Source organism: Perca flavescens, chromosome 21 (genome assembly GCF_004354835.1).
Source record: "Perca flavescens isolate YP-PL-M2 chromosome 21, PFLA_1.0, whole genome shotgun sequence".
Taxonomy (NCBI): domain Eukaryota; kingdom Metazoa; phylum Chordata; class Actinopteri; order Perciformes; family Percidae; genus Perca; species Perca flavescens.
The window spans coordinates 20,964,989-20,977,337 of record NC_041351.1 but is presented as its reverse complement, the minus strand read 5'-3'; the positions used below and the strand labels follow the sequence as shown (position 1 = coordinate 20,977,337).

Here is a 12,349-nt window from a genome sequence, read left to right as displayed (position 1 = left end):
AGCTCATCAACATACCACTGGTTTAGTTTAGCAGACGCTCATCAACATACCACTGGTTTAGTTCTATAAGAAATGCCAGTGTTCTGGCAAATACATATTTGCAATCACTGGTGTACTCAACCCTACCTCCTGTCTCCTTCCTCCCCATCGTTTGTCTGTCCAGGTGGGACAGGAGAGAAGGACCGGGCCCCGATCAGCCATGAGTCCTTCCTGCTCATGGCAAACTCCCAGACTGACATGGATGACTGGGTCAAGGCCATACGGCGGGTCATCTGGGCGCCGTTTGGAGGAGGTGAGGCCAAACCTTTGAACTGAAACGCGATCAGTTTTAAAAACACAGACAGACTTTCATCCTCGAGCTCGTCTGACCTCATAGGAATGGGGGACAATTAAAACTCAAGGCTGTTCTAATTACGGCTGGATATCGGTACTCAATACCTACCGAAATAACCCAGCACCAAGCAGGGTGGGCAATGATTTCTTACATTGATTTGATTCCGACTTACAAGGTCTCGATTCGATTACATTTCCGATACTGCATAAAGTAGATTGGGGACATTTCAGTTCCAATACCGATTTTGCTTGGACATAAGAGATTCTCAGAGAACGTATGCTGTGAATTGTACATGTAGAGCTATAACAATTAAAAATGTTCCTGTACAATTAATTGTCTCAGGTATAATTGCAATTAACAATATAATGGTCTCTTTTAGCCATATTTAAAAAAAAAAAAAATTATTTATTTATTTGACTTTTTCAAATTCCAGTTAACGTATTTTTGTCAGATCACTGTTACAGCCTATGAAGTAAGCTACGCCTCTTTATTATCGTTAAACATTGTATTTCTTTTCTTAAATGAACATAAAATTGACAATAGAACATTTATCCTCATCAATAAAAAGCAAAGCACTGATCTTTAACAAAAAACAAATTCAATTAAATTAGTACAATAAAAATAAAAAACGATGTGGCAAAATAGTCAGCACTGCATCTGTACTAAAGTTTTTTCTAACTGTATCCCCTCGTGTAATTTTTGTTGCTATGAAAGTGTATATGGACAAGTGCCAACAACTAACAAAAAGCATAGCTTTAGCTCAACAGTAATAATACCAATAGCAACCAATAATCACTTCTACAATTACAACTTGGCATATCCAAACAAAATCAACAATTAACATCAACAGCCATACCCCTTATATAGGAGCTTAGCTAATTTAGCAATTCATTGGGGTTAAACAAAGGAACCGCGATTACGTAAAAATAGTGCGATTAGACAATTATGTTATAATTGTTAAAGGCCTATGTACAAGCAAGAAGCAACCCTCAGATATTTGTTCATAATGCAGCAGGTTATTAATGTCTACATTAAAAAATGACCCCTAAAAAGTGAGTGGTGGATTATACACCCATGGTGAAAAGGCATATATTAAAAGATCGATTACAGGATCAGATCGCTAAAAAAAAAAAAAAAAAAAGACTGATTTGAATTGGAGAATAAATATTTTAACCCAGCCCTAGTACCATGTAATATCAAAACTTCTCCAGTTAAAACGATACCTGCATTCCATACCTTTTATACCCAGATGTAGAAAAAAGTGACAATTTGTATGGTCGTGGCAGCCAATTACCGCAAGCGTTCTTGGATTCTTTGAACTGTATGAATGGGGAGCAGTGGTGGTAGCAGTTCACGCTTCCATTCACATGATGGGTATCGAATGAAGGTAGGGGAAAAAAAAAAAAAGGTATCAAATAAAGTACTCTATTGGTATCGGTATCACTTTAAGGGTACTGGTATTGGTATAGTAATTTCCGATAGTAGTTCTAATGCAACATTTGAGGCTGCAAGAAGCCTTAATGAACAAGACACCAAATCATACAAGCAAGACCGATTACGTCCAGCTACAGAAGGCACAGAATATTGCTTGTTCAGAGAGAGTAACGATTCTGTTCATCATAAAAAAAATTTCAAATCTCTTACAAAGCCAATAATCTTAAGAGGAAGCACCATCCTAAGACAGGAAGTCTTCATTTCCTTTCCACTTCTTGAAATAAGATATACAGTATTGCTGAAATTGGAAACCTCTCTGGTGGTGGTCTCCATATTATGCTTTAGTATGAGTTACAAACTTGAGCCAGGCCAAGAAAAGTATCACCCACCCGTACTGTGTCTCATTTCATTAGCCTGCCGTTAATCCTCACCCTGAAGTCTCTATTCCTGGTGTCCAACTACTATACAGGGTGCTTCTATTGGGTGCTGTTTGTTTTGAGCTTGTTGAGTAATAAGGATCAGCAGTAGGGCTGCACAATGAATCGCAATTGTATCAAAATTGCAATATGGACGTGTACAATGTCCAAATCGCAGGGGAGCACAATATTTGTTAAAGGCAAAAAGATGTGTCAAACTATTCGGAATGAAGTATTGTGGAGCTGCAGAGACGTCCCGGCCTCCAAATCGTATCCTACAGACTGAAGAAAAACATCTTTGTTTGGTACAGATCCTCGCAAAACTCACATTATAATAACTATATATAATTATTTGTTTTAATTCCAAGAAAATGAGAGCGATGCAAAAATTATCATTCCCTCCAATATCGTTAACCATAATTGCAATTTCAGTCGAGCATAATGGCGTTTGGTGTTTTAAGCCCCCAACGTCGTCTTCCAGGCAGAGCTGTATGGAAGGCACTAGGGTTGGGTTAAAACGCAGAGGGTTGGGGTTAAGGTTAGGGTTAGGTGCCTTGAAGTCGACGGTGGGGGCTTAAAACACCATCGAGCCAAAATAATCACAATTCGATATTTTCCTCGTATCGTGCAGTGCAGCCCTAATCAGCTGAGCGTAGATGTCCTGAATGCAGTTTTGTGTGTGTGTTTTGACTCCTACAGAGTCTATTTCCCGTCTCCATGCAAGCAGGGAGCCTGTGGTTAATTCTCACCCTGTCTGCTGTGGTCGGGCTGTCCAACTAATGTAGGCTACTTGACGGGGGGCCAGAAATACAACCAGGCCTGTCTGTCTGGGTGTGAACTGGGACCTAAGGAGCAGCTGAACAGCATGGTGTTGGGTTACAAAGAAGCAGTATATTAATAGGGGGATGAATGTAGAATAACACTCCAGTGACATACTGTACGGCATCACAAAACTTCATTTTTAATCAGCCGTGTTTGAACGGGTGCCAACTACCAAGGCTACACTTCATGATCATTTGTATTTCATCGTTAGTTTTATCAATAAATGTATTCAATTCTGCCAATTTCAAACTTCATTAGGCCAAACTTGTCTGACAGTTACATAAAACAGAAAAAAGGCTCTAAATTCTCATAGGTGAGAAGGTGTACAATAAAAGTATTTGGTATTTCACTAGAAATAAGCAGTTAGAAAAGAATATTAATAATTATACTATTTATTTTGTTGTTGTGAACACTGAATCAAAGGACAGTTATACTGCTGAACCCAAGAATTATCGTCCAACTCTGTAGTTTTCTAACTGTTTGGTTTTATGGCACGTTTACTGTATGGTTAGCCGTAGCACCACTTTGTGCCTCTTATGTATTACTATTACATTCACGGAGCTAACCATCCCATTTGCTCAATATAAATACCCAGCAATCTTTCAAAAGCCTACAAGGTTGTTCAGCCTAGAAGGCATTTCACAAATTCTAACCATTTTGGTGTAAAAATATTTGGTCCGTTGCACCATAAAAATGTTTTTAACCTGTTTCCAATCAAAGATGGTAGCCAGAAATAACATGATGTGTCCTTGCTTGTTTGTATGATGAGGACCAAAATTTGTCACTTTTTATTATACATTTTCAAACATGGTTTATCGTTTTTCTTGTGTCATACATAATGATATGGGCAAACCTTCTAGCTAACCCCTGTCACAGATGTGTCACATTTTCCCTCTCAGAAGGGGAAGGGGACGCATCAGTACAGAAGAGGATTAGGGCCACATGTAGAAAAAAAATTTATTTAAATTTAAAGTCAGAATTCTGAGGAAAAAAGTCAGAATTCTGACTTAAAACTCAAAGTCAAATTGTGACTCTTTTTGTTACCTAAAGTGCTCATATTCTGCTGATTTTCAGGTTCATAATTGTATGAATTTTCAAAAAACACCATATTTTTGTTGTATTGCACATTGCTGCAGCTCCTCTTTTCACAGTAGTAGCTAGGTAAGGACTGCTAGCCAGTCAGAAGCAGAGTATGAGGGCGTGCCACGCTAGCAGCTAGGTGAGCATTATAACGTGTTTTACAAAGTGAAGCACATTGGTCTCTGAAGTAAAGGAATAGAGCTGTTTGGAGCAGTTGGTGAACAGTGTTTTCTGTTGGAGATGGTAAGTCCCTTTGGGGGGGACTTTGGCTTTTTCACTTTGTAAACTAACTATAACGTGCACAAAAAAGATATATAACACAATAAAGGAAAGGGGAAAAGCCAAAAAGTGTAATATGAGCACACAGAGGAAAACTGACTTTAAGCTCAGAACTCAAATATAATTTTCAGAATCAGCAGCATTAATATATAGGATTTAGTGATGTAGGCCTACCTCACACTGGCTGGCTCATATTTCCAGCCCCTCTCTCTCTCTCTCTCACACACACACACACACACACACACACACACACACACACACACACACACACACACACACACACACACACACACACACACACACACACGGTATGGGGTGTCTGTCTCTCGGCTCTCGGCCCAGAATAGATGTGTCGCCAAGTTCTAGACCCGTCGTTAACAGCAGCACCGCGGGCACAGCGCACTGACCCCCGTCACATGCCTTTCGGCCTTTCGTCTGAACGCCTCCGTCATTTTCATCAACCGTAGCTCGTTTCCGCTTCAGGCTGCAGGAGTTTGTAAATGCGGGATTAATCCACCAGTGGAGTCCAATGCCTGAACCGGAATGGATGAACTTGGTGAAATGTGGCTTTGGGATGTATGAGAAACACGCTCTGATGCTGTGCAGCTCCTGCTCGGTGAATTACTACGATTACTGCGAGCTGTCAGCCAGCTGCGACTGCTGCAGCCAATCAACAGGTAACATTACCAGTCGCTGATTGGCTCATCGAACCACGTTTAGCTACGCACGTCATTTTCACAACGCTTCATTTGACGACGCTATCTTTTTCTTAGCGTTTGAATAATTAAAGACTTAAAAATACAATAAAAAATAGAGTTGAAAAAAAATTCCTATAGCTTAAATAACTAAAAAATGTTAAATACTAAGGGGAAAAATAATAAAAAAATAGAGTTGTTTTGGCAAATGTTAGGCAAATGTGAGGCATACTTATGCTGATTCAGTCACAGGTTTTCATGGCACAATTATCCAGGGGCGCAACTAACGATCATTTTCGCAGTCGTTTTTCGAATAATCGATAAGTTTTTCGGTCTATAAAATGTCAGAAAATTGTGAAAAATGTCATTCAGTGTTTTCCAAACGCCCACGATGACGCCCTAAATGTCTTGTTTTGTCCATAACTCAAACATATTCAGTTTGCTGGGCCGGCACAGAGGAGTGAAGAAACTAGAACATATTCTCATTTAAGAAGCGGGAATCCGAGAACTCAAACTTAATTGACTATCAAAAAATCGTTGGCGAATAATGTGATAGTTGACAACTATTCAATTCATCTTTGCAGCTAGAGCTACAATTAGCTCTTCCCCCCCCCTCCTCCACACACACACACACAGAGGGGATGAGAGAAAACGCTGCACCATGACATAGCCTACATTATCTAACCGCTCCATAGATAAGGTCTGTATCTAATAGTGATGCCTGTGATCTTTTGATTGGGGGGTCTTTCATGTAAACTATTAAACTGTAACCACTGATTGCACTCCTTGCTATTATTGTGTGTCAAGATGCATTTGGGTTCCATGTCCCAACAATATATTTCCCATGCACAAATTGACTCTCGTGTGCAATATACATTTCATACATACACAATAGGCCTATGTCTAAAACACAGGCTATTTGTTCCAAACTTCAAAAGAATATTCAATTCGTGAAATTAATCGCCAACTCTTTTGATAATAAGATTAATTTGTTTGGTTTGAATTATTTTTTATGAAAAAAGTAAAAAAAATCTCTGATTCCAGCTTCTTAAATGTGAATATTTTATATTGTGTATTCACTCCTCTATGACAGTACACTGAATATCTTTGAGTTGTGGACAAAACAAGACATTTGAGGACGCCATCTTGGGCTTTGGAAAAATATTTGGTATTTTACTTGAACTTAGCAGTCACAAAAGTGTATTATTATTGATATTATTATTATATGTATTAAGACTGAATCATGTGATTGTGTTTACGCTGATGGACATGTTTCACCATTCTGGGACATTTTACAGACCACAGAATAATCCCATTAGTCGAGAAAATTATCGACAATGAAAAAAAAGGTTAGTTGCAGTCGTAAGGGGGAAGCATGAATGAATAAAGTACACATATGAATCCTCCATCTGTCCCCAGGGATATTTGGTCAGCGTTTGGAGGACACGGTGCAGTATGAGAAGAAGTTTGGCCCCCGGCTGGCCCCCCTGCTGGTGGAGCAGTGTGTGGACTTCATCAGGGAGAGGGGTTTGGACGAGGAGGGTCTCTTTCGGATGCCGGGACAGGCCAACCTGGTCAAAGAGCTGCAGGAGGCCTTTGACTGCGGCGACAAGCCTCTGTTTGACAGGTAGACCGAGGGGAGCGTTGCAAGACTACACCAGCTCTTTGACAAGTAAATCATAGATCATCCAGTCAGAGACAGCCCTAACCCATTTGGTGCCCTAGGCAAGATTTCAGCAGTTTTTGTCGGCTTTTTCTATGTTTTTGTGGTTCTTTCGACGTCTTTTAAGCTTTTTGGGACGTTTTTGTCGCTATCTCTGTGTTTTTGTCGTCGCTATCAAAATTTTTGTCGCTTATTTTGACCTTTTTATTTTTATTTGGCACCATTTTTGTCACTTTTTTGACATTTTTGTTGTTGTTTTTTGACGTTTTTCTTCCTTTTTTATGTTTTTGTCACCTTTTTCAACAGTTTTCTTGCTTTCTTTGCTATTTGTGTCGTTTTTCCAACATTTTTGTTGTTATTTTTTCAGCACTTTTGTAGCTTTGTTGACGTTTTTTTATGCTTCTTTGCCGTTTTTGTCCCTTTCTTTAACGTTTTTGTTGCTTTTTCAATTTCAAGTCACATTTCTCTGATGTTCACGGTGCTTTTTTTGTTGCTTTTTTCAACATTTGTGGCGTTTCTTAAATCTACTAACATTTCTTTACTCATTTGGACTGACGGTGCCCTTAGCATTTACCTATACTGCCAATGCCATGGGCCGGCCCTGCATCCAGTAGACTCATTTCTTTCTCTGCTCCCTTGCAGTAATACAGATGTCCACACGGTGGCATCCTTGCTGAAGTTGTACCTGCGAGAGCTGCCTGAACCAGTCATTCCCTTCTCCAAATATGAAGACTTTCTGACCTGTGCACAGCTTTTGGCCAAAGATGAGGAGGAAGTATGTGCAGTATATACGTATAGTGTGTGTTTATGTGCAAGTGTTTGTGTCTAACAATTGTTCAATCTTTTATCAGGGGGTCCAGGAGCTGGGAAGGCAAGTTAGCACTCTACCTCTACCGAACTACAATCTCCTCACGTACATATGCAAGTAAGTATTTTATCTCATAATGTCATTGGTTTTTAGCGACGACGTCTGTTTCTACTTTTAACTTGTTGTTATCTTTGCTTAGATTCCTTGATGAGGTGCAGTCCCACTCCATTGAGAACAAGATGAGTGTCCAAAACCTAGCCACAGTATTTGGACCAAATATCCTTCGACCCAAGATGGAGGACCCAGTCACTATCATGGAAGGTACGGATGAAGTTCACTGACGTAATGACTGAATTCATGGTAAAAGTCATTGCAAGCTAACTCAAGTCTTTTAAATATAACACACCACAATGTTACTTTAAAGGTCCCATATCATGCTCATTTTCAGGTTCATGCTTGTGTTTTGGGTTTCTACTAGAACATGTTTACATGCTTTAATGTTCAAAAAACACATACATTTTTTTTATGCTGTCTGTCTGAATACACTTGTATTCACCCTCTGTCTGAAACGCTCCGTTTTAGCGCCTGTCCCTTTAAGCCCCCTTCATGAAAAAGCCAAGTCTGATCTGATTGGGCAGCATTTCCGGGTTTTCCGCATCTGCACTCTCGGAGTCTCTGCATCGTCATTGCAGCCAGGGAATGATTGTAACGGCACTGTAGCTTCACTTTCTATCTATCTATCTATCTATCTATCTATCTATATATAATATATATATATATATATAATATATATATATATATATATATATATATATATATATATATATATATATATATAAACTATAAATATATATATATATATATATATATATATATATATATATATATATATATATATATATATATATATATATAAATATAAATGAACAAATTTAAAATTACATTACACCTTGTAGTACTAGCACATATATGTCCAAAACTGTTGCTTTTCGGGAAATGAACAAAAAGCTAAATTGGAAACATTTTATTGAGCTATTTACCTCAGACAAAATTGCTTTGTCCACATAAATATTTGTAAAACCCACAGACTGATGTAAAGTGTGAACAATAGCATTGATTTATGAAATAAAATTAAAAAATGATGTAATTTGGGGATACAAGCTTTCTGCCCGACAGCAACAATATGTTAAACTTGCTGCATGTGCGGATAAAAAACAAAATAATGCCAGTGTACATTTATGGTATTCTGTCTGACTGTGATCCATAGGTACCTCTCTGGTCCAGCACCTGATGACAATCCTCATTAGGGAACACAACCGATTGTACTCAGGGAGGGACCAGGAGGGACTCGCCGTTCCCCAAACAGAGCTCCCTGTCCAGGGACATCAGCTCCAGCATCGCAGCCTCGGAGCCTGGATCTCAGAGGAAGACCTCCAGAGCTGTCCCGTGTCTAACCCAGACCAAGAACTGCACAGCAGTGCCTCGTCTTTAGATGCCAAACTGTGTGCGGCCGTCACTCCCACCCAGACCCCTAACCTGAACCCTGGACCAAAACTGGGGTCCCCATCAGGGAAAGGAGAGACGGTGGTCAGCCCGAGTAAACAAGCCAAGACCATACCTTCCTGGAAATACTCTTTCAAAAGCTCCTCGGCGCCTCGTTCACAACCGCAAGGCAAGCCAAGCAGCGGCGGCAGCTCTGTGGCTGATATCACTAGTGCATCTTCTGGCGGGGGAGGAGGTGGAGGTGGAGGTGGAGGTGGAGGTAACTGGCTCATGAACGGTTTGTCCTCCTTGAGGGGACACCGGCGCACGTCGTCAGGCGAGCGGTCCACCCGCGACCGCGACTCCACCGGCTCCTCGCAGAGACTGTCCACCTACGACAATGTCACCTCTTCCTCGAGCATGGGGAGCGTTCCAAGTGTCGCCAGCACACCTTGGTCCACTTCCTCCTGCGAAATCTCCGCCCCCGACTCGGGAAGTGAGCCCTTGGCCGACCAGAACGGCGGAGTAGGGGGCGAAAGTGGGGGAAAAGGGGAGCGGGTGGAGAGCCAGAGGGAGATTGACAGAGGAAGGGACGGAGGGATGGCGACCGACCCGAGCTCTGAGCAGGACAGTTGTGAGGCCATGGAGCTGTGCAGTAGCAGCGCAGCCTGCAGTGAGAATGGAAACATGGCCATGGCTGCCGGGGTGCCGTCCATTATCATGTCCGAGGATGGAGACGGGGCAAATCTAACACTGAGCAGTCTGGTGGAAGGACTGAAGGACGAGTTGAGGAAGCAGAAGACTGCATATGAGACTAGGATTCTAAAGTAAGTCTGGGTTCTGGGGGTTCCTTAAAGGTCCCATGGCATGACAACAATCACTTTATGAGGTTTTTTAACATTAATATGAGTTCCCCCAGCCTGCTTATGGTCCCCCAGTGGCTAGAAATGGCGATATGTGTAAACCGAGCCCTGGGTATCCTGCTCTGCCTTTGAGAAAATGAAAGGTCAGATGGGCCGATCTGGAATCTTCTCCTTATGAGGTCATAAGGAGCAAGGTTACCTCCCCTTTCTCTGCTTTGCCCACCCAGAGAATTTGGCCCACCCATGAGAGAGAGACATCATGGGTTTCAAATGAGCAAAGTGGCAGTTGGTCAAGGCCACACCCCCACTCTCCACCTTGCCCCCCCTCTCTCCTCCTCAATAGCTATAGACACAGAAATGGCACATACTAAGGAAAGCTCATTGTGGGACTGGCTCTAGTGGCTGTAGTTCTGCACCAAGGCTGAATTTCGGGAAAGAGACTTCAGATACAGTATTAGGGGACCACTAATGTCTATATAAGAGAGACTTCAGATACAGTATTAGGGGACCACTAAGGTCTATATAAGAGAGACTTCAGATACAGTATTAGGGGACCACTAAGGTCTATATAAAAGAGACTTCAGATACAGTATTAGGGGACCACTAAGGTCTATATAAAAGAGACTTCAGATACAGTATTAGGGGACCACTAAGGCCTATATAAAAGCATCCAAAGAGCACCATGTCATGGGACCTTTAACATTGTTATATGTGTTTAGATTTTCTTTTGGTGCTGGTAAATATAAGAGTAAAATTGGTCCCCAGTTTGGAACCACTCTGCTCTACAATAGCAACCGGCTAGCTTTTTTGTCACATACGTTAAACGTGGATGTGTTACCAAGCATGATCTCTTATGAAGTCCTATAACAGGAACACATTGACACTCACAGGCAATAAAGATTTCTAACCCTATCATGTGCTAGTCCCCTAGGAGGAAAGCTCCAAAACTTCTGGATCCTACATTTCCCATAGTGCAACACAGCAAATAGCTGTATATCTTTTTATTAGACCCTCACTGCCTGGTAAATGTCCACATCTTTAAAAAAATAAAAATCACAAACACAGTTTGTAACAAAGCTTTGGGTACAATTGTAGTTCTGAAGCCAAAGCTAAGATAGCCCGGATGACATCATCAAGGGTTATTTTCTTCAACTTAACGAAAGGTCTTCTAGAGCAACAGAAGACATTATATTATACAACAGTTTTTTTCGGCATCATGGCAAGTAAATTGATCATTAGTGTCTTTTTCATCTACCAGCAGTAGTCACCTATGCTGAATGTTTTCAAATCCCCCACAGAGACGCTTTAAACAGTAAAAAAAAAATGTTTAAAGCTACAAAACTAGATAAAGTGGTGGTCTAAGAGCGGCACCGTGTAACCACAATTTCCCTGGTTCTATTCTGTTTGGGGACCTGTTCTGCATGTCATCCTTCTCTCTCAAACCTCAAGGTGAACAGTTTTTGTAGTGATTGTTTTAAAGTTAGAAAGCAGCTCCAATGAATATCATACAAAGACACTTTTTTTTTTTTTTTTTTTTAATGTAGTCTTTAAATCCTGTAAACTTCCCAAAAGAATTCCCATTCAGATATCTCCAAACCAGAGCCGACATAACCAAAACTACCTGAATGGTTAGATACCAATAGAGGTGATTTTTTTTTTTTTCTTAAATTATACCTTACGATGGTTGCATTTCTACGTGAAGAAAAAAATCATGCCTAGTGCAGCTTTAAGTTTTGTCCTAATACCGCCAAAGCATTTCATAATGTAGCCAAACAGTAAAGGTGAATGTCAATGGCCTGTGTTTTCTGTCTGTGATCCCCTCAGACTGGAGGAGTCCAGTGCTGCTCTGTGTGCGCAAATGGAGCGTTTGGAACAAGAGATGGAGCAGGAGAGGAAGAAGCAACGCATGCTGGAGATCAAACTACGGAACTCCGAGCGGGCGCGGGAGGACGCCGAGAACCGCAACCGGCTTCTGGAGAAGGAGATGGAGGATTTCTTTTCCACGCTGGGAGATCTGGCCCTGGGTGCCAGGACTAGTGACATTTGATACGGCATCCGTCTGTGGCCAAAACGTGTCAAGGCTTGTATTTCCGGGGGGGGTGGGGGGGGGTGGGGTGGGCGTCTTTCAAGGGCTCATGTCCTCCTTTAGCGTATCAGGGCGTTCCTTCAAAAGAAAAAGAAAAGAAGAAAATAAAAGGAACCGGCCATGTTTGTGTACATTCAGGACAAACTCAAAGGGAACTGGATTATGGAGAGAGGAAATTCTGAAGGGGCACAAAAATATATATCGAAGTTGGACTGACTGTGCGGCCCTTGTCAGAATCATCTCCATTGAGCACCGAGCGTTTTTGAGTTTCTCACGCATGCTTGAAATGGAAGGGTAAGATAAAAAAAAAAGATGGCGCTCTTGTGGTTACACTCCTTGATGAGTCCAGGGTTTGTCTTTTGAAGGCAGTATTTTAACGGTTCAGGT

At 41.2% G+C, this 12,349-nt stretch overlaps 1 protein-coding gene across 1 annotated transcript in view; it reads left to right on the top strand.

Moving 5' to 3' along the window:
- Nucleotides 1–11,929, top strand: part of arhgap22b (Rho GTPase activating protein 22b) — a 42,223-nt gene extending 30,294 nt beyond the window's left edge. Inside the window, exons 4-10 of the mRNA XM_028568590.1 lie at nucleotides 164–292; nucleotides 6,480–6,687; nucleotides 7,366–7,498; nucleotides 7,575–7,648; nucleotides 7,731–7,852; nucleotides 8,799–9,840; nucleotides 11,701–11,929. Of these exons, the coding sequence (XP_028424391.1) occupies nucleotides 164–292; nucleotides 6,480–6,687; nucleotides 7,366–7,498; nucleotides 7,575–7,648; nucleotides 7,731–7,852; nucleotides 8,799–9,840; nucleotides 11,701–11,923 (1,931 nt within the window). The 3' untranslated portion in view covers nucleotides 11,924–11,929. The remainder of the gene's footprint in view (nucleotides 1–163; nucleotides 293–6,479; nucleotides 6,688–7,365; nucleotides 7,499–7,574; nucleotides 7,649–7,730; nucleotides 7,853–8,798; nucleotides 9,841–11,700) is intronic.
- Nucleotides 11,930–12,349: the final 420 nt, after the last annotated feature.